General features: G+C 42.4%; 2 protein-coding genes across 9 annotated transcripts in view; one reads left to right on the forward strand and one right to left on the reverse strand.

Moving 5' to 3' along the window:
* The window catches only part of cacna2d4a (calcium channel, voltage-dependent, alpha 2/delta subunit 4a), a 75,238-nt gene that overhangs the window by 16,696 nt on the left and 37,692 nt on the right, over window positions 1–20,850 (reverse strand). The gene's annotated exons all lie outside the window — the stretch shown is intronic.
* Window positions 10,026–20,850, forward strand: part of lrtm2a (leucine rich repeat transmembrane protein 2a) — a 23,759-nt gene continuing 12,934 nt past the window's right edge. Inside the window, exons 1-2 of one of the 2 annotated variants that reach the window (XM_031859170.1) lie at window positions 10,026–10,785; window positions 17,761–17,944. In XM_031859170.1, coding sequence (XP_031715030.1) covers window positions 17,866–17,944 — 79 coding nt within the window. In that variant the 5' untranslated portion in view covers window positions 10,026–10,785; window positions 17,761–17,865. Of the gene's footprint in view, window positions 17,945–20,850 lie in introns of both variants that reach the window. The other variant, XM_031859171.1, reaches the window with a different exon arrangement.

The following is a 20,850-nucleotide window of genomic DNA, read 5'->3' on the forward strand; positions in this document are numbered from 1 at the left end:
CACACACACACACACACACACACACACACACACACACACACACACACACCACTGAGTAGCAGTATTCTTTAGTAATGGATGTATGAAGCAGATATAACAACCACTAAAGGGAAAAACAGAGCAAGGACATAAGAGCGAGAGTCGTCCAAGACCAAAGGAGTGAAGGACACACACACTATAGAGCAAAAACAAAAAGAGTGTGGGCTGCAGAAAAGACACACAAACACACACACACACACACACACACACACACACACACACACACACACACACACACACACACACACACACACACACAGAGAGAAAGGTCATAAACAAAGCACAGACATTGTAATCAACGTAACAGATTATTGATGTAATGGAGTCAGGTGTACCAGGTGGAGAGACAGAATGATGGAGGGATGAAGTGGGACACGCAGGAGGACAAAAAAAAGGATAAGACAAAAGGCAGAGCTGATGAAAGAGGATTAATTGATTTTTAATAATGTTATGAGGTGGAAACCATTTTCATTTCAACCAAAATTATTGGCTATCAATAATAGAATGAGCAAGCTCAAGCGGTTGTGTGTGAGCGTGCATGAGAGCAAGTGTGTGTGTTTCTCATTCTTTCACATACGTGTGTGTCTATTTGTGTGTGTGTGTGTGTGTGTGTGTGTGTGTGTTAGAGACAACAAGAGGTGGGAGGTGTGGAAAGTAAAACAAAGAGTTAGGGGTGTATGTGTGTGTTTTAAGAATGTGTAGCTCTTAATTTAAAATTCACACCTCCTTTTAGAATATAATTCTGGCTTTTTATTGTTTCTGTAGATTTGACCATCATTCCTGTTGGTAAAGAGACATACTGTACAGTGAGGATACTGAAGTGAAGTCTTTCAAACCTTGTCCTTGAAACACAATCTCTTTGCATTGCATTCTGGACCATTGAATCTTCTGAGGCTCTTGACATGTTTGAAGGATAAATGTCTGGGCACAATTTGTTGTGAAAGCCCTTAAAACTCTCCACTTGTGTGTTTGATATTAGCAAAAGTAACTAATTCACAAAATCTATATTTCAGGTATTTTGTGCCTAGTTTGAGCTCTCAAAAGTGTGTGTTTTCCATTTGAAGCGACTGTGGACAACAAGATTACTGTTTATCTGAACACATGTCAAAGACTTATCATCTCTCCGTCTTCGTTGCCTCTCTCTTTTCTTCTTTCTTGTACTCACACAGATGCACACATCAACACCGACGAAGACACAATGCCAAAACATGCACAGAGATTATAGCTCTCTCACTTAGAAATGTCACTTGTGTTCTCTCGTCTCCCTCACAAACACACAAGCACATAATTATAGTTTTTATCGACAAATACCAAACATTCATCGGGCAGATGGAATAGAGTGAGAGGCAGTTCAGAACATTTGTTCTCCCTTTTTCCCTTTCTTGTTATTGTGCTTCCCGCTCTCTTTCTTTCTTTCCTCTTTGTTATGTGAACGCTTGACCCTGTAAAAACGAATTCTCTCCAAATGTCTAGACATCTGTCATAAATACGCCTCACATTGTAATCTGCATCTTGCTTCACTTGTGCTTACTCGTGTCCTTTGCTGAATATTGCAGGAACTCAAACATGCACTGTTCCTCCTGCATAACTTGAAATTAGTTTTTGGCTAATCAGTAGAATTAAAAGTATTTGTCTCACTCCCAGGTGTTCCTAGTGTGATTGGTAAATAAACGTCTCACTCTTTCATTTCTTTAATTAACTGTGCATGGGTCCAGAAGGGACAATGCAGCTCAGTGAAGTAAACTGGGAAAAAAAACAGCAGTGCTATGCCCGAGGCGATCCCATGTCTTTGTGATGGGGAGTGTTCAATAAACTGATGTTGCTGGGCAACAAACACTGCTCCAGCCAGCAAAAGGAGTGATGGCAAATTATTTTCGACTAGTTCAGCAGTTGATTACAATGAGCAGTTTGAAAAGAAATCCTTGACGTACGACACGCACAAACACACACGCCCACAGACTTCCACACAGACTTTCACACACGCGAAGTCAACCGATGCACCAGCACATACATAAAAACATAAGCATGTACAAGCAGAGAACAATTCATATTTACAGACATAAATGTATGGTGACACACAGAGAAACACTTTCAGGGAAGAACACACACAAATGGATGCACAAACTCATTTAACTAGTATAACCTTTGACCTTAAACTAAAGTTTAGTTGTTTTTTGTGACAACTTCAAGAGAGAGGGACAAGAACACACACACACACACACACACACACACACACACACCTCTGTGCTGAAGCTCACTAACCTCAGAGGAGTCGCCAGAGGCTGCACTGACATCGCGTTACCAAAGCAACAGGCAGAGGCCTGGGATTGGACGAAAGGCTGATGACTCAACTTCCCACCCTCGTCGTCCTCCTGTCTCTCTCTCTCTCCCTCTCTCTCTCTCTCTCTCTCTCTCTCTCTCTCTCTCTCTCTCTCTCTCTCTCTTGAGGTGTCTCTCACTTTCTCATGCGCAACTTTTTGAACGTCAAGGATGCAGACAGAGGAGTACGCACTGGCAGAGCCACATGATATTTTTATATTAAAAGAATGGAAAAGGTGGCACGTCGTCTTCGACTAACTAACTTTGGATTCTAGCCTACACAAAGGACTCACACAAACACACACTAAATGCGTCCGCAGATTTGTGCTTAATAATTTGACAAGCAAGTAACATGTTCTCTGTGTACCAAGTACCAAACACTAAACTATAAAACAAATTGAGAACTTAAGCAATACAGCTGTGTTAATGTTGTTTTTTTTGTTATTATGAAAGCCACTGACACAGCTAAAAGATGGACAGAGGATCCTGTCACCCCTGTTTAACTGTCTCAAAGGTGACAGAACAGAAGTGACAGGGTGTTAAATGGGTTGCCTGTTTCTTTAAAATGGAAATAAATGCTGTTGACATTGGGTATATGTGTGTGTGTGTGTGTGTGGACCTTCTAAGTCAGCAGAGCCTACCTTAAGTTAACCTAGTTACACAGCCTTCTTGAGCGGGCCCGTTGGAGGCACGCTCACTAAATCATTCATAGTGGAGAGACATGTTCCTGTGTGTCTGAGAGAAAGAATGACTGCAAACTGCCATGCTCTTTCCCCTGTTCTGAATGTTTACATGGTAGCTTGTGCTCATAACAGGGCTATTTCGTCACACACCGAAAGGAAATTAACGCAGTGTCCTTTTGAGGGACTAATTTGGTGTGAAATTCAATTACCTACTCAATCTTTTACAATGTGAAAGGGGAACAGCATGGTACTGTGTGTGTGTGTGTGTGTGTGTGTGTGTGTGCGTGTGTCTTTTTGCGTGGGATCACCCCTCTTTCCTTAACCTCACTTATCCACTTTCATAATTGCAGAACTTAAGTATCTGAATTTTAAAGGGATAGTTCAACATTCTGGGGTTCCCGATACCTCTACTCAGCATCTCCAGCTACGATGTGAGTTGTCATAAAATGTTTAGATTTTTGGAACCGGCACGATAACCCCAAATGTGAACTTGTTGTGCTGATGTGCGCAGTCCCTTTGCACAGCTGTTGTTCGGCAATAAATAGTTCCGACATGTACCGTGACCCCCACTAAAAACAAAAATGTAACTTTTCACATTTCTATATGTGTTCAGGTTACACAAACAATATGCAAAGTGTTCAGTCTTATTCAACCTGCATTCATTGATTTTGTTTTGCGAGGGGATTTGAGGGCAGCGAAACAAGCAGTAAACACAACACTGATATTATCAACTCATAGAGATGATATTTTGAAAAATGTATGTATGTATATACATATTCACCTACCCCTTCCCATGACTTCCCTCTCTCTAGTCTTCTGTTTTTGTCTCTCTAATAAGACAGATGGTGCTCGCTCACCTCTCCCCTACTTATCTCCCAACTATCCCGCTCTCTTTTTTACTGGATTCCTCTTTCGCTCTCTTGTTGCGTGTCTCTCTCCCTCTCTTTTACATTTGACTCCCTGTACCTTCCTGCTATCTTGTCCTCTCTTTTTTCACCCCTTCTCTTCCCTCTGGTTTTTCCTCCCCCACTCCCGTCTCCTGTCTGCCCCACGCCACTCTGTCTCACCCTCTTCCTCTCCTCTAGGAAATCCCTCTCTACCATCTGTCTAGCTGTGATGAATTCAGAGCCTTTCAGAACAAATCAACTTGGCCAAATTAATGAGACTCTCAGAGGGGATAAACTTTGTGTGAGTGTGTGTGTGTGTGTGTGTGTGTGTGTGTGTGTGTGTGTGTGTGTGTGTGTGTGTGCTTGTGTGTGTGTGTGAGTGAGTGTGTGCACCTAAAATACTTCATAATCCGTTGGCTGTACCACTTAATATATCCTGCAGTGACAGATAGCATGTTACAGGGATATACAACAGACAAGGCTGGCTGCACACATTGAGTTTCCTAAACTATTACAGACCCCAGATGGGCCCGTTTTTGGTCGTGCTGTTTTTCTTGTTTTAATGAGGGTGAAACACTATGTTCACTTTCAGCCACATTTTCCAAAAACTAGGATGTAAGACGTCTGCCAACTAATGTTTCTTGGTATGAAATAATGATTTTGATGACCAATTTCATGACATTTATGTTTGTAGGTATACATCAAGCACAGCTCAGACTACATGGGGCCACCTAATGGCTAGAAGCACCAGGGCAAGCAAGATATCACTTTGCTTTAACTGCTGGCTGATTGACAGATATGAAGCAGCACTCAGGTAATATGGTGTTTCAAATCATACGAATTACATTAATAAAAGGGTCTTAATCAGTCATTCTGAATTGTTCAGTTGCTTTGAGGAAATAATTCAACAGTACAACTGAACAGCTAGTATTAATAATATACTTCAGTAGTATTAATCATAATACATCAGTTTTCATGCAAACAGTGTGATTACAGCAATAAAATAAATAAAATATACAGCTCAAAAGTAAGGCTTTAAATAAGGTGGTATTTTCTGAATAGCTGGTAACAAAAAAGGGCCACTCCACCGACTTTAAAATAAATAATGTAGCATTTGTTGCTTTTGTCTGGGCACGAAAGGCAGTTTGATTACATAGAAACAGCAGGGAAAAAATGGATTGTTAAAAATAAAGCGATACATATAGTGCAACAAGAGGTCGACACTGATGATGCATGTTTTCCTAGAAAGCATCACCTTTCCAAGAAGATCAAGAGTCTCTTTCATTGGATGTTTAAATCAATCCATTGAATTCATTCGTAAAGTACATTGCCTGCTACCCTACTTCTGTTTACCAAGCTGAACCTTATCTAACAAGGTTAGATCATTTACTGTAAATGTAGCCACTGTTTAAGTGGCAATGAAATACATTTAATGCAACACTGTGTTTTACAAAACCCTTTAAATCCAAGGAGGAAAACCAGAATACCACCAATGAACAAAAAGGCTAAATTATTGGGAATGCAAAAGGCTATTCGATAAAAGCCTGTCTGGAAAAAAAGGTGTTTCAAAGCATGAATTAGAACATGATTGATGTCTAATGTAGCAGCCCTCATTGACTGTATTGACCAAAGGGCCATAAAACTGTCTGGTCAATGTGAGGCTAATTCATGGTTGATATAAAACACTGATATACGGTATGGTACGGTATGGGAACAAAGACACCGATGACTCCTGTGATGGCACCATGGACATACACAATCTCTCTCTCTCTCTCTCTCTGTGTGTGTGTGTGTGTGTGTGTGTGTGTGTGAGTGTGTGTGCGTGTGTTAAGATGGATGGTGCCTTGAAGTCACTTGCTCCACGCAGGAACTAGTGGTTGTAGCGCTAAACATGCCTGGCCAGACCCGGTGTTAATACGAAGACTAGAGCCAATTCATCTTCACTGACATTCACCCAATAGCACAGTAAATTACAGAGTGAGGGTGGGGGTGTTAAAAGATAGAGAGACAGTAGAAGGGAGGGGGAGAGGAAGATAGAGAGAGAGAGAGAGGGATGAGGACTGTTGCAAAAAGGGGAGAGACGATACGCATCCATTCAGTTCACACAGCAACTTATAATGAATGCAACAGAGTTTAAATTTATATATCATCAATATTAGAGGCAACGAACAAGGAGTGTGGAGATTTAATCATGCCTCCTGGTCAATAAACTAACCAATATTCTTGTAGCTACATGGGGAATGAATAGATCTGATAGAGAAATGCTGCAGGGGGAGACTACAATAGCCCGGCAGAAAGGTTCAAAAACACACTTTCTTGCTACAAACCACTGCCAGTAATCATTTTTCATAACACGTATTTCCTGCATCATTGATGGAACAGAACCGGCCATAAAAGTCGCCTTGGCAGGAGGTGCTGGCATTAACAATGGATCCTCACGCCAGAAGGCCCTTTTTGCCAGACAGTAAACAGCCTAAAAAAAAGTGGACATATCTCTTGGAGGGCCAAATAAATCAAGCTCACCTCGCATTATTATCTCGTGTTAAAAACCTCTTCCCTCTCAATCAGTGGACAAAGTCTCGAAGGAGCTGCCTGAGGAGCTTGGGGCCAGTCACAGTCTTTACATTGTTCTTTAATGATACAAACTAACTTTCATAAACTAAAGCCAATGAGTACATTATTTCTAGCATGTTGTGCGGTATACTTGAGCATTTCTGGTTAAAGCAACGCTGGAATACCACTGTAATTTATCAAAGGTATAAGATGTGCTCACCGCAAGGTACACAGAGTACAGTGCAGAGGCAAAGATTGTAAGTGATTTACATTATTCTATTCAAGACTGAAGGCAGAGGCAGATTACAGTAAGTACCCGGTGATGAAAGAAGGGCTCGGGGCTCAAGAAACCTTTTTCAGATGAATGTCCTTTTCATCTATTACGGATTGATTTCAGGTTACATCACAGACAGCTGCCATTTCATCTGTTACACCCCGAAAGGTCAACGGAAATCAAAGTCAAAGTTGAATCAGACCGAATTTTGAGTGCAGCTAAGGGGACATCAAATCTCACGTGCTGCCAATCTCCAGTCTCTCCATAGGGGGACAGTGGCTCAATCAGATGCAAATAAATTATAAGGATAAAGGAGTGTGTTCTGTAATGAATAAGCAAGTCGGGGATTTGATACTAAACGTTATAAAATTGCTTAAAATGTTTAAAGTCTTTTGAGATATATTAACTCTTTTAAAAGAGAGGCCAAATTGACAGCGTAAGATAAGTAAATGTACACAAGCCTTCTTTTGGGGTCGCTACATTACCAAGAACTATTATTTGAATCACAATTGTGCTGCAGGGACAAAGTATTTTACCCTGAACTAAGCATCGCTCTGGTTCCTTCGACAAAAAGCCAATGGGATTTTAGATTACTGGAGAAGCCCTGTGGCAAAGAAATGTTTATGATTCTCACACATTTTGTTCAGTGTAGGCCCTTTGGCATTTTTTCTATATTTGATCCAAAGTGTCCGCCGTTGCAAAGTGTCCTTGAGCCTGGCACTAAATTCTGAGCAGCTGAAAGGTTGCGTCACTGTAGCTCACCTTTGTCACTGACCCCTGCTCTCTGGAGAGGAGGGGGCAGGACTAATTAGAGGACTAATTACCCCTTTGGGATAAAACAAACACACACACACGCACACACACACACACACACGCACACACAGCCAACACCTTGCTGTTATAAAAGCAGATGTTCTGTCTGATACAAAACGTCCTTCAACACTAATAGACAAAAATATCTAAGGTTATGTGGAACACCATATATTGCACTTTCACCGCTATTCCAGTCATTCTAGCCAACCATCTTTCATAACTAGCACTGAAGAGTGTGTCCTATATAGCCAGCAGCACTGGCAGCAGCTACTGGCAGCTAAAACATATTTCAGTTTGCCAGGAAGTACATTCAAGACAAATGAAGCCAGCACAAGCGCCCACGTTTGGACAGGAAACCAGAGGACTCATGTTCAGGTTGTATTTGTGTGTGTGTGTGTGTGTGTGTGTGTGTGTCGGGCCGCTGACCAGTCTAGTGTTTTGGCCTGTGCAAAGCCATGGAGCTGGTGACAGACAGTGATGTGTGCAAACTCAGGAAGGTGTACAGGTAGGTGCTGCTGACAATAGAAAGGCTGAAATCCATATTGTGATGTATTGTCACAGTTATCTTGGTACATATCTTTTTATACATGAATGCATAACATTATACTTATACAAATATATTTATTTGTCCTGATTAATTACAATATGACCAGTTAGAGATTCTGGACTCTGGTCTTTTGTTTAGATGACACTGTTTTTGTGCAAAACTCAGCCAGTTGATATATTGAACATCTAATGTATGAGTACATTTGAATTGGTAAATGACATATTCAATATTCACTGTCCTTAAAGCTCAGTTTTGGTCTCCACCATTTACTAAGGGAAGTATATGGATATAAATATATACAGTATAGTAGAGCAAAATACCTGGTACTGGACAGGTGCTGAAAACAGCTGCCTGCTGCGGTAAAGTTGCAGGTAATGAGACCAAAACAAGGAGCTGAAAGATGCAAAAATGCTCCGTAGACCTGAGGGGTCATTCAGAGTTGAGTCATTCGTCACTGGATACCTTACAGTAGGGGGGGGTCCCGATTGGTGATCTGACGATTAAATATGTATTTGACACCTCGCTAACTTTGGAGCACCATATTTTTTATGAGGTGCTTGATCCACACACTGAAGGTCCTGGCTTAAAACTGAGAATGCAATGCCACGTGAGATGTTCGGCTATAGAGAGAAGACGTATCACTCTGTTGTATGATATGATGTGCTGCTGGTCATTTCAACCTGTAAAAGTGACTTTCAGCGCCGTCCAGAAATGAGAAGCTGCAACCTCAATGATTTGAAGATTGCTCTTTGCTAATAATAAGAAGGAAAGAGGAGAGATAACAGATCAGAGAGTACATTTGTTGGCGTCGGAGATTCCATGTATTTTACCAACCTGGGTGTCAGACCTCGGAGTCACTCACACCGATGCGCCCAGATCTTTCACATTCACACACCCGCTTATGCAGTGAAATGCTGCACCGTTGAGCCAAATGATTCACATGCTCATTAACAGCACAATGTGTGTGAGTGTTTGTGTGTGTCAACTATGACTCAGTCCATGTAAGGAAGCAGCCAAGTAATTATATGCTGTGTGCAAACAAACACACAGTCCCCCCTACCAGCTCATATCCCCACTCCACACCCCTTCACTCCCCCACCCTCCCTCTGTCTGTCGGAAATTATCACTGGTGTCTTCCAAAGAAAACATTTGGTGCTTTCTCACAATGACTTCCACAAATGAACACAAACACCACTAACTTGGGGGGACATTGCACTGACTTACATTTATTTCTTGAGGATTTATCCTGAACCTAATTCCAACATTTACCCTTAAAATCTATTGTTTTACCTGGTGAGGACCAGCTTCTTGGCCCTAGACACACTCTAAAGCACACGTGCACATACAGCCATATACACAAACATATTCCACACACACAGAGCCAGCCGTTACGAGAGCTGCCACAGGGAATAGGATGTAAATTAAAGTCGAGTGACGGAGACGTGAGGAGAAAAAATAAAGGGAAAAAAAGAGAAAAAAATCGAGGGAGGAGAAAAGCCCATGTGGCAGAGGGAGATTCTCATCTTCACTGAAATCCCTGGATCCCCCCCCCCTCCCCCCCCCCCCCCCCCCCCCCCCCTCTTTTTCTCTTTTTTCCTTTCTTTTTTTCTTTTTTTCTCTCTCTCCCCCCCCCCCCCCCTCTCTCTCTCTCTCTCTCTCTCTCTCTCTTTACTTTCTCCTTGCCCTCCCCTCCTCCAACTCCTACTCCCTCTATCCCTGGCTTTCACTCTTTTGTATTATCACTCTGTATTCCACCTCCCTCATATCCTATCTCCTATCTCTGTCACAGTGGGAGAGCTGCAGGCAGACAGAGGCAGCATACACTAATGTTACTATATATTTGACAAGACAGACACACACACACACACACACACACACACACACACACACACACACACATACATCTCCTGCCACATGCACGACTGCACACACATAGGGAAAAGAAGAGGGGGAGGTGGGGGCACAAATACACATGCACACAGAAAGACAGCCCTCAAGTGTAAATGCTTGGAAGAACACACACACACACACACACACACACTCTGACGCGTGCCGAGTGCAGGAATCACAAACATAGCGACACACAGAGGGGCAAGCGCATGACGCCAGCAACCTAACGCCGTTGTCTCTCTCTCTCTCTCTCTCTCTCTCTCTCTCTCTCTCGCTCTCTCTCTCACACACACACTCATCTCTCTCTCTCACACACACACACTTGTCTCTCAGACGCACACGGCAGCGCTCCAGCCAGCGAACAGGACTGCGCTGGACATATCGTTCGTATAGGGAATAGATCCGAAGAAAAGGATTAACCATCTCCATCCCTCTCCCTCTACAGACCCCATCCTCTCTTCTCTCCTCTTGTGTCTCTAAGCCTCTCTTCACCTCGTTTTTTTCCCCTCCACAATCCCTCCTTTTTCACAATTTATTGCTGGGTTGAATGGAAGCTGGGGGGATTGTCTCTGTACAGAAAGGAGGATTATTCTTGCATTATTCACTTGACCAGGATCTTGAATGTATGGATTTATTTAATTGAAGGAAGGGGCAACAGTTTTTATTTTTGAGATTTTTTTTATCTTTTTTATTTTATTTTATTTTTGGGATATTCTTTGCGAGGATGGCTGATGGCAGAAAGCTATAAGGCTGGTGCTGTCTGAGATATTTGGTGAAAAGGTAAGTCTGCTTGTGGTGTCAGTTCTCTTCTCCTAACTCATACACACACACGCACAGACTTCATTTCAACTGCCCCTCATGTTTTTCACGACTGGAATTAAAGATATACTATGTCACACAAAGTACTGCAGACGAGGGCAGACTTGCCTTTTTTTTTCTGCAAACAAATGGACAATTTTGACGGGGCCAAAGGTGCCTGCTGTGAGGAGGTGGATGCTGAAAATGTCAGCCCTTAACCTGTTTCCTGGATACACACAACATGCACATTCACTGGAATGTTTGGGCTGTGGTTTTGGGGCAAAGCTTGCAGAGGTGGGAAATATGGAGAATGTGAGGATATGGGAGTGTTTTTTTTTTTTTTTCAGCTATTTCTTATTTACAGCTAAACATGAAAGAAGTACATATAAAGAGAGGCAGCAGTAAACCACTCACGTGACACACACATGGGTAAAAGGAACTAAATGATACGCTGTAAAGATACGTATGACTCTAATTTCTAAACATGCAGTATGAGTAAGTATACAGCAGATATAACCTTGTATTTTTTCTCCTGCCACGAGCCACATAATTGTAAGACAAACCGAATTGTTGTGGTCTTCGTCTGCTCATAACAAACCACTTGATACATAATCTGTTGAGATGTAGCTTAGCTGAGGTAAAAATACTGCAAAATACTGGGATATTTTTTGTTTTGCATGACTCCTACTGTATACCAGATGTACCACCCTTGGATGTTTTAAAATTGCATGAGGTACTCAAACATGGCGGCCCATGTATTCCACTGAAAGCCCAGGTGACTCACAGCGAAAATGCCAAAAAGAAGTTTGGGTGGCTTCCTGCTTCAATGCCAAAGCATGTTCATTAAAATCTCGCTCTGTTTAGCTGAATGAACATAAAGAAATATCCTGGCCTAGAAGTTTATATATTGGGAATCACAAAAAAGTTCAGGAAATGTTTACAGCCATTTATTATGTAGTGGTCATGAAAGTGTCTCTTGAGCCCAAGGCGTCATGTGAGCTGCAGGTCAGACTTTGGCCACCAAACCAAAATTGCTGATCTAAGTGCTACTGTTTCTCTTGGGGGTTATGTCAGCGTGGATCTGTGTTAATATACTAGAAATCTTATGTTACACTTTTCCTACAGCAAAATAAATATCCTATCATTTGCCCCTGTTTGTCTATTGGGCTTGACATAGACAACTTTACAGACAAACGTATTTAACTCAAAGAAAGCTACCATTAGTTGTAATGAATCTAAAGGGAATAAAAACAGCAGTAATTGCTTTATTTGGCTGCCTTAAGGCTAGTCGTGCTTCTCGTTTCTCTGACCTTCACAGAAAATGATCTCAATCGATCTGAAGCCCTCGATAGTTTCTATTACATGGTGTCCTGTTGATCCCGTGCAGCGTGCCACTGTTTTTTTTTTACCTGTTACCTGCTGTAGAACACTTTGTAGGCTCTAACCTTGTTTAAAAACGGTGTGATAGAAGAGTGATTAACATTCAAGAGCTGCAGTGTGATTATATGATAACGCAGTGGGTGTGAGGCACTCCACCCTGATATCCTCTCTTGTGCCTCTCTACATTAGCTACCAATTAATGGGAATTGTATGAATGTCCTCTAAGTAATGAAGGCGCAACATAAACCTGGAGAAAACAATGAGCACCGACTAAGTCCACGGTTAGTGCTGTAATTTAAAAATAAAAAACACCTCAGACTAGTCTGACAACTCCTCCAATCATTTCCTACAGACATGTGGCCACAGTCTTGGTGATATTATTGATGTGCTTGAATGAATAACCAATCACACACATATCCCAAGTACTGTATTTTTGTTGAGTTGCTGCAGTGCACTGTAAATTAAGAGTGTGGTACTAGACTAAAAAGCTGAATTTATATACACTATAGTAATATTAATAATAAAACAATACAAATAATTATTTCAAATAAGCATAACATTGTTCACAATTAGAATGCCTGCATGTACGTGTATGCTTGAACAAAATATGTGTTTGTGGACACATGCAGACGTTTACAACGTGTGTGTGCCGATGTACAGTATGCGTCTGCATACCCACACGCATGTGTAATTATACATCTGTACATATTTTTGCCACATGTGCCTGTCAACACTCGTGTGGCTCTATTTGTCAAGCTATCGGCATGTGCTTAGGTGTGCGTGTGTTGTGTTGCCCCAATCTCTCCACTCTCCTGTGTAAGTAAGCCATTAAAAATTGATTTTGATGAGTTTGGCTGCCCCTCTCTGCCTTTGTTAGCACCCTGCGCTGTTACACAGACACAGACACACACAGACACAGACACACGCAGGTAAATGCACATTACCCTTTCAGGTATTATGAGTGTTTACTTCTTTTTCCTCTCTGTTGTCAGCTTGATCGCCTAAAAATACATTCATACAGCAAAACTGTATTGTCAATTACATTTCGTGGGAAACTCTCTCAGATTATTTGTTTTTGAGATAATACGTTTCTAATCAAAGTCCACAAACGTCTGAGTAGGACGAGGTCAGAGTGGATGGGCGGTTAAATAAAACAAACCAAGGACTTTCATCCAGGATACCACTGTTCATGTTAAACTAGGCCTGAATCAAACACCAGCCAACTGTCAAATGCTAATGTGTGTGAGTACATGTGTTTGTGTGTGTGTGTGTGTGTGTGTAAAAAGGGAGGATAGGGTAGAGCTGAAGTTGAATGGTTGGGCTGTGGGTTTACAGCTGTGATGTCACTCATTGAGGGGCCACAATCGCACAATCAAACACTCATACCGTGGCGCACACACACACACACACACACACACACACCTGCCTTCACACATGGATAGACATCCTCTTGAGTGCATGCAGGTGGATTTCAATTTGGGGGCAAATTGGACAGAATTCCGGCGATATTGATTAAAAACGATTAGTCGAGCCGAGTGGGGCATGTCACAAGAATGATGAAATACTCTGAAATATGTGGGCTCAAGTGGGCAAATCGGGCAAAGATGTTGTGCACACAGTAGCACAAAGAGGATTTAAGCTTCTCTGTCAAGGTGATTCAAGTAGATGCCTGTTGTAGCACCAACACAACTTTCACTACGTCACGGGTGGATGAGACGTGATGTGAAAGAGTTAGCTACGGCAGATTAGTGAGAATTACAACTAACATATTCCTGAAGTCTTCCTGTTTACATTATTGTATTAACATATTTTATAGACAGTGGGGATGCTTGCTGGAAATGGATTTGCTAGATCACAAAGAAATGTATTTGTCAAGCGTGAATAAAAATAAGAACAACGTTGAGCCTTTCTTCATCTCGCTCGCTCACTATCGACAGCCTCTTCCCTGCATCATAAACATGGAGGACTAAACACAAGCAGCCCGAGTTGACCAATCCCAGTTGGTGGTCTCTACTTGTTATCTCAGCCCCAAGGGGTGCGGTTACATTTTTGAGGAAATGCATGCCGGAGGCTCTGCACATCAAGCAGCCTTTGCAACACCCCATGGAGAATAAATCCGGCTTACGTGCGGACAGGAAACAGTTAGTGGAATAAACAGTGAAAAAATAGGACGGAAAGAGGAGAGAGAAGAGGAGCAGAGGAGAGGAGAAGGTGTTATTTGACTCCCCAACATGCAGGCCACTTTGGCGACCAAGTATTTAGACGTGTGTTTGTGTGTGTGTGTGTTTGAATGTTTGCGTGAGTGGATTTTGGCTACCCCCTCATCCAGGTCAAATTGGTAAAAAAAGCTTTCTGAGAATAGCCTGACAGACAGGCTTACCACCACACCACCAGTTTAACATGATGGGAACTGATGGGCGAACAGTAACATGTGGCTACAGAGGTGACCTTCTGCAACACCTCCAATACATCATTTATAGGAGAGCTGCAGCATGATTGCGCACAGTAGAGTTACCAAAATGGTACAAAGAAAGAGAAGCAATAAACAATTTGATGCAAATGAGCTATTCACCATTTTGTATCGATGCAGACATTTGACACGACTGAATGATTTTACTTTCTGCTCGTAAAGTAACTCACTGCTTCCCAGCCAAATTGTTTTCCTCCCCAAAATAAATCCAAAATAAACAAACACAAAGGCATGAATCATTTGAAAAATGGCCAACATGCAAAACAAGGCAACACTTACAGTCCCAAAGCCGAAACAGAGATTAAAGATTGATTTTCACACAGCTTCAAATGGCAGCAGAAATGTTTTATTCAATGAACAACTATGACAAAGGAAAAAATAGCATCCATCTCAAAGTGTGACAAATGCTTTGTTTGATGTTGCACAGTATATGAGTAAAATGCATGGAAATTAGCAGGAAGTGTAATAAAGTGAGTGTATGTTTTAAACAAAAAGACAGCTCCACAGCGCTACTATTTTAGTCTTGAAATAAATTCACAGCTTCCTTGGAAAACAAGGGAAACATGTAAGAAATTGAAAGCAGAGAGAGGAATCTTCCCAAATTCCCTGAGTTCCTTTCATTTCTCATCTGCGCTTCAGAATCCTTGAAATGACGTTCACGTGCTCATTTAAAAAGGAACAACACAAATTTCCCAGTAGAGCCTGGCTAATGTGACTTTAATCACATGCAGGAAATCCATCTGCAGAATCTCCTCGGTACAAGCCTCTGTTCCTTTGTCAAGGAGAGGAACGAGCCAGAGAGGGAGGGGTGGAACGAGAGAGAGAGAGAGAGAGAGAGAGAAGGGAAGGGGGTGGTGAATATTGAAAGATGAAGGTCATAAAGAAAGTGAAAAGATTGAAAGGCGGAGAAAAGAGATGACGGAGAGGAGAAGAGGAAGTGAGGAAGCATGGGCTGCGGAGGGAATATAAAGACAGAGGGGAGAGAGCTGAGAGACTAGACGATTGCTTTATATTTTGTTCAGCGTCTCGCAGGTACTAATAGCAATGATGATAACACAAACATCACCACTGGGGAGCAAATACACACCGTCCCTAAGAAAAATGTTCTGGAGCAGAATTTTAACGTCCTCCCTGTTTATCAAAGGCACTTATTTCTACCTCACGGACACTTCTGGCACTTCCTGCCTCGTCTATATAGTTTCACTGTCCCTTTTCAACACCTCCTATCTTTTCTTATTTCACCTCGTCCCCTCTCCTACCACTCATATATAACCAGTTGTAAATAACTCACTGACACTCTGAGCAGATTGATGGGTGTTACTTTTGGAAGTGACTGCAGTTGTTGTCTGTTTGTCGGCTTGGCCATTTGCAGAGAAAGTATAATTTACTGCATATCTACCTGACTCACTATGTTTTCCTTTTTTTCCCCACACACACTTTATCCTCCCACAGCTCTAGATCATTTTTGCATAACATGCCAGCTAAGGCGGTACAGGTGCCAATTTACATATAATCACTAAATGCACATTCACCAACTTTATGGCACAATGAGCCGTGTAGGAAAAAAAGCCTGCTTGCGTTTCAGAGTTTTCCCCACAAACAGCTAACCACTGAACAACAGCCTAATCAGATTAGTGCGATATTTCACACTCTGCTGATTGGGTTTTGATGATACTTTGGGTAAAAAGACGCATTACACAGCAGCACTCCGGCATTTTCAAAATTACACTGATTGGCCCAGGGGGCGCGAGTCAACAGCGAGCATCAGTCATGTGGCACCGAGGTTCCAACAAGCGTTCTCCCGTGGCAATTTCCCACTCGTCAAACCTATTTTCCCTGTAATGACTCAACAGTGACAAGAAGACTCATCTTTTTCAAAGCAAGTGGGATATGTTTCATTACACTGCTGTAATTGGACTGGGTCTCTTTTTTTCAACTTATTTTTTATCAAAAGAATAGAAAATTCACAACCAATCATCCAGCACGTTGGTACTGAAAACAAAATGACAACTGCGAACAATATAATACAACTAACTTATACACAATGGTAACACAACTTGTTTCTAGTGCACCACAATTTCCCATGACATTTCAGATAAGTGGATCAACGGCAACTATACTATAGAACTATCTTATTAAACTTGCAGCCCAATAGCCTGACGCGAATACTCTTGTACTCTTTGTTAGAAAAGTTTGAAGAATAACCTCCGAGATTTCACAGCTGATATAATTTATGGAATCATTTGGACACCATCATCCTCAAAATATTTGAATTTCAGGATCTAGATGTACTCTCAAGGTGACATGTCCCTTGCTGTTTACCTTCCTTTGTTCAGCAAGGAGTTCAAAGAGTGTCAGCAGCACTCTACCGTCTCCTGCCTTGCCCAAGGGTAGTTTGGTAGAATCATACTCAAAAAACAGATGCAATGGCGCTTTGCGTTATAGCCTTCCTATTCATTCTCTCTCTTCCCTTTGACTTTTGTTCCGTCCATATGTCTCTGTGTTTCCATGTTAATGACATCATCCTTCTCTCTTTACCTACCTTTTATCTCCCTCCTCCCCCTCCCTTTTCCTCCCCTCTCACTCCCTGTGTCATTTCTCGCTTTGTCCCTTCTTTGTGTGTCAGTCTCTGTGCCAGACAGTAGCAGTAGGGGGTCTGTCTGAGGGAAAGGCAAACCGAGTGTGTAAACTGCCAAAGACACACACATCTAGTATTCACGCCTATGAAATGCCGGGGGTTTGTTTGGGATGCTTGAGCGCAAGCACATACGCGCACATACATTCGCACACAAGGGAGCAAAGGTGCACACAGAAATACACTTTTAATGTATGCAAGGAAGCCTTCTGGCAAACATGAGCGTGCACGCATACACAGCGTCCTGCTGCGTTAGCCTTCATTACTGCTAGCGTGTACGGGTGTGTGTATGCATGTGTGCGTGTGCATATTAGTTTGTGTAGCCCTGTGCAACAACAGTTTGATGTGATTTTGCCAAAGAAGTAGAATTTGCAAAAGTATGAAGGTGCAAGTAGGAGAAAATTGCTCTATTTCACTCAAACTTCTTTAAATCTATCTATTCTCACTCAATTTGTCTTCTCTCTCCCCACAGGTGTTTTCTTGTAGCATTTCGCAGTCAGCACCCTAGTGGAGGCCGCAGGCATGGTGGCTTGACGCCCCGCCCCTCAGACAGAGGAAGGCTGCAGAGCTCTGTGTCATGCCCCCCCACACCCACCCCCCCGGGGGCATCGGCCTGCCCCCACCCAGCTCTGCCACCCACCACCCGGCCAGACCTGGTGAGTCGACGTAAGCCGATTGAAAACATGAGAGAGAGATGAGAAGAACAGTGAAGAGGAGGAGGCGAAAAAAAGCGCTCGGCTCTTACTCCACTCTGCTCTTTTTTTATTCCCATCTTTTGTACTCCTAACTACACATGAAAGGAGGAACACTGTCTGTTTTGACAGCAGCTAATGTTAGCATGCCCAGACACACACACACACACACACACACACACACACACACACACACACACACACACACACACACACACTCACGAAAGAGTGAGGGCATTGAGCTTGCTTTGGCCACGTGCCAAGTCCTCCAGTGAAATGCCACATTAGTGTGTGTATTAATACAGCCAGCAGTCTGTGGAAACCAAACAACGTGGGGAGAGAATGATGGGGGAGAGGCCTGCAGGTTATTTGTCTGCCTTTTTGTTCTTTTCCAATTCATTTGACCTTCTTTGCTTCCCTTTTCTTTCCTGTTACTACTCCTGTCCTTTCTCCAATGCCCCCACATTGATCTCTTCTTGTTCCTCGTCTTTTGTCACATGTCGCACTTCCCTATTCTTTCCCTTTTCCACCCGTCTTGTTTTCCACCTTCCTCTCATTATCCGTCCACTCTTTCCCCACAATTTCTTTCTCTTTTCCCATCTTATACCACGGGTGCGCTCAGTCAAAACAAAAATCTGTCGGAAGTCGGGTGGCATAGCAACAGATACGACAGCTGTGTGCATGTGTGTGTGTGCATGAGTGTGTGTGTGTGTCTGTGTGTGTGTGTTGTGGATTAAACAATGGAGGGGATGGATCCTGCTCTCTGAGAGATTCCAGACACTTCCTCAGCTAGGCAAACATGAAAGCTCATTTCTGAAATTTTTCTCTCTCTTGTTATACGTTTAATATGACACGAGCGTACGCACATGAACACATGCTGCGATCTCTGCCGCAAATATATGGCTTTGCAAGAACAGAGACCATGAAAACAGGGATCTTTGTCTTCCTGTTGGAGGGGTATTATTGTTCCAGAGGTGTCGACGCCCCCGCAAACTACCGCGTAACACCGGAGACACTAAACAGGGCAACACTATCCGTCAGACCCTCCACACACCCACACAGCACCGATGTCAATAGATACACCCCCCTCCGGTCCGCTCGGTCTCCCTCCATCTCCACCCCTCCACCTCATACCTCTTCCTTTCTCTCTTCACTTGTCCTCTACCTTTCCGCCATCCTTCCATCCGTCTCTGCATTGAATTCAGATCAACATAACTGCATTACCTGTCTCCGTGCATTTCATTAAGCTTTATCAACCTAACTATTGTATTAACAGTATTGCTAAAGCCTTTTAGGCATAAGGATCTATAACATTCTCCATTAGTCATCAAAAACGTTCCATCCCTTTGGTGCAATTACGTTCTTGGCATGAATGTAACATAATATTGCCAAAACGGTCTCTCGCACTCAGTCCAATTGAATATTCTTTTTTGACACGAAATGTGCATAATCAATACTGCCAAGCATTGTAACCACAGGTGTTTTCTCTGCCTCTCTCTCCTTTGCTTTTTTCACCGTCTCTGTATTTTTCTCACAAAGCTTGGAAGCTCTCTGATCTCTGCTATTACTCTTCAAAGTCCTCACACGCTGTCACGCACGCACTTACACACAAACACACACTGAATCACTGGAAGATGCATATAGGAGTAGAAAGGGGTAGGCATCCCATCAAATGAGAAACCAACGAATATGTCAGATTAGTACAGTACAGAGAATGAGTTCCGATCATCAAGGATGCATTTCCCTCTCATGCTGATGAAGTTCATTTAGAAATGGAATTTGACAGGCAGAAAGGACACAAAAGATGCTTTCCATTCACACAGGTGTGCTTTCATCAGCAGGGCTAAAGCAAAAGCTTTCTGTATGACAGAAAACAGATCAACAAGAAAAATAAAGGAAGAAGTGTTATTTTTCAGTGTCAGCGAGAGTTGGCCATATTTTCAACTAATGGCTGTAAAACTATGATGAAACGCTGCAACCTGCATGAGACAGGAAGCGATATTACATTCCTGAAAGGTTGTGGAGGATGCTTTATGGGTGTTTTCGAGTGTTCAAAGACAATTTGAAAATACTGTTCAAAGCCAAATGATTAATAAATGTATTTCCATCGCAGGATTATTGTATAATTTCTTTGTCACTTGAAACACATTATATCAGTCAAGTGGTTTTATTATTTGTAGATGGTTTATATACTATGGAAAAAAAAGTGAATGTTCATTGGAAAGATTTTCATTTGAATTCAGGTTTTTTTTCATTCATGCAAATTCCCCAAAAAAAGGAAGTGCGATGGAAGATGTTGATACTTTAGATCTACGCCACCAACAAAAACATTTTGCTTGTCAGGTTATGAAAAGAGAAAGTGGTACCCAAAAATTAGCCATGGTTAAAAGAGCTTAAAAGTGACATAACACCACAGAACAAGACAATAAGAGCTTTTAAAAAAAAGTCGAGGGCGAGGATATGAAATGAAGTGACAGAAAGAGTGAAACAGAGGAAGCGAGGCAAAACGATTGAAACAGTGGGGAGCGGAGAGGAGGAGGAGGAAGAGAGATGCGAGATCAAAGAGGCGCAGTGAAAAAGAGAAGACAGTGATGAAAAAGAAAGGAGGGAGGAGGCGAGAGAGGAGAACAGAGAGGTCTATGAGCGACACAGAGACCATATGGTGCCTCCAGGCCCCCCACGATCTGACACAACACATACACACACATTTGCAAACAGAGCCATGAATTCATTCCTATTCACACATAAACACACACACTCTAGCTTATCTGGTCGCACCGTGCGGGCGTATGTGCATCTTGTTGGAGACCCAAACAAAGCCGGCAGATTAACTGACCACATACTCATCAGAGTGATGGAGAAAGTGACAG

Source organism: Anarrhichthys ocellatus, unplaced genomic scaffold, assembly GCF_004355925.1.
Source record: "Anarrhichthys ocellatus isolate YVR2014 unplaced genomic scaffold, GSC_Weel_1.0 scaffold21, whole genome shotgun sequence".
In the NCBI taxonomy this organism is placed as follows: domain Eukaryota; kingdom Metazoa; phylum Chordata; class Actinopteri; order Perciformes; family Anarhichadidae; genus Anarrhichthys; species Anarrhichthys ocellatus.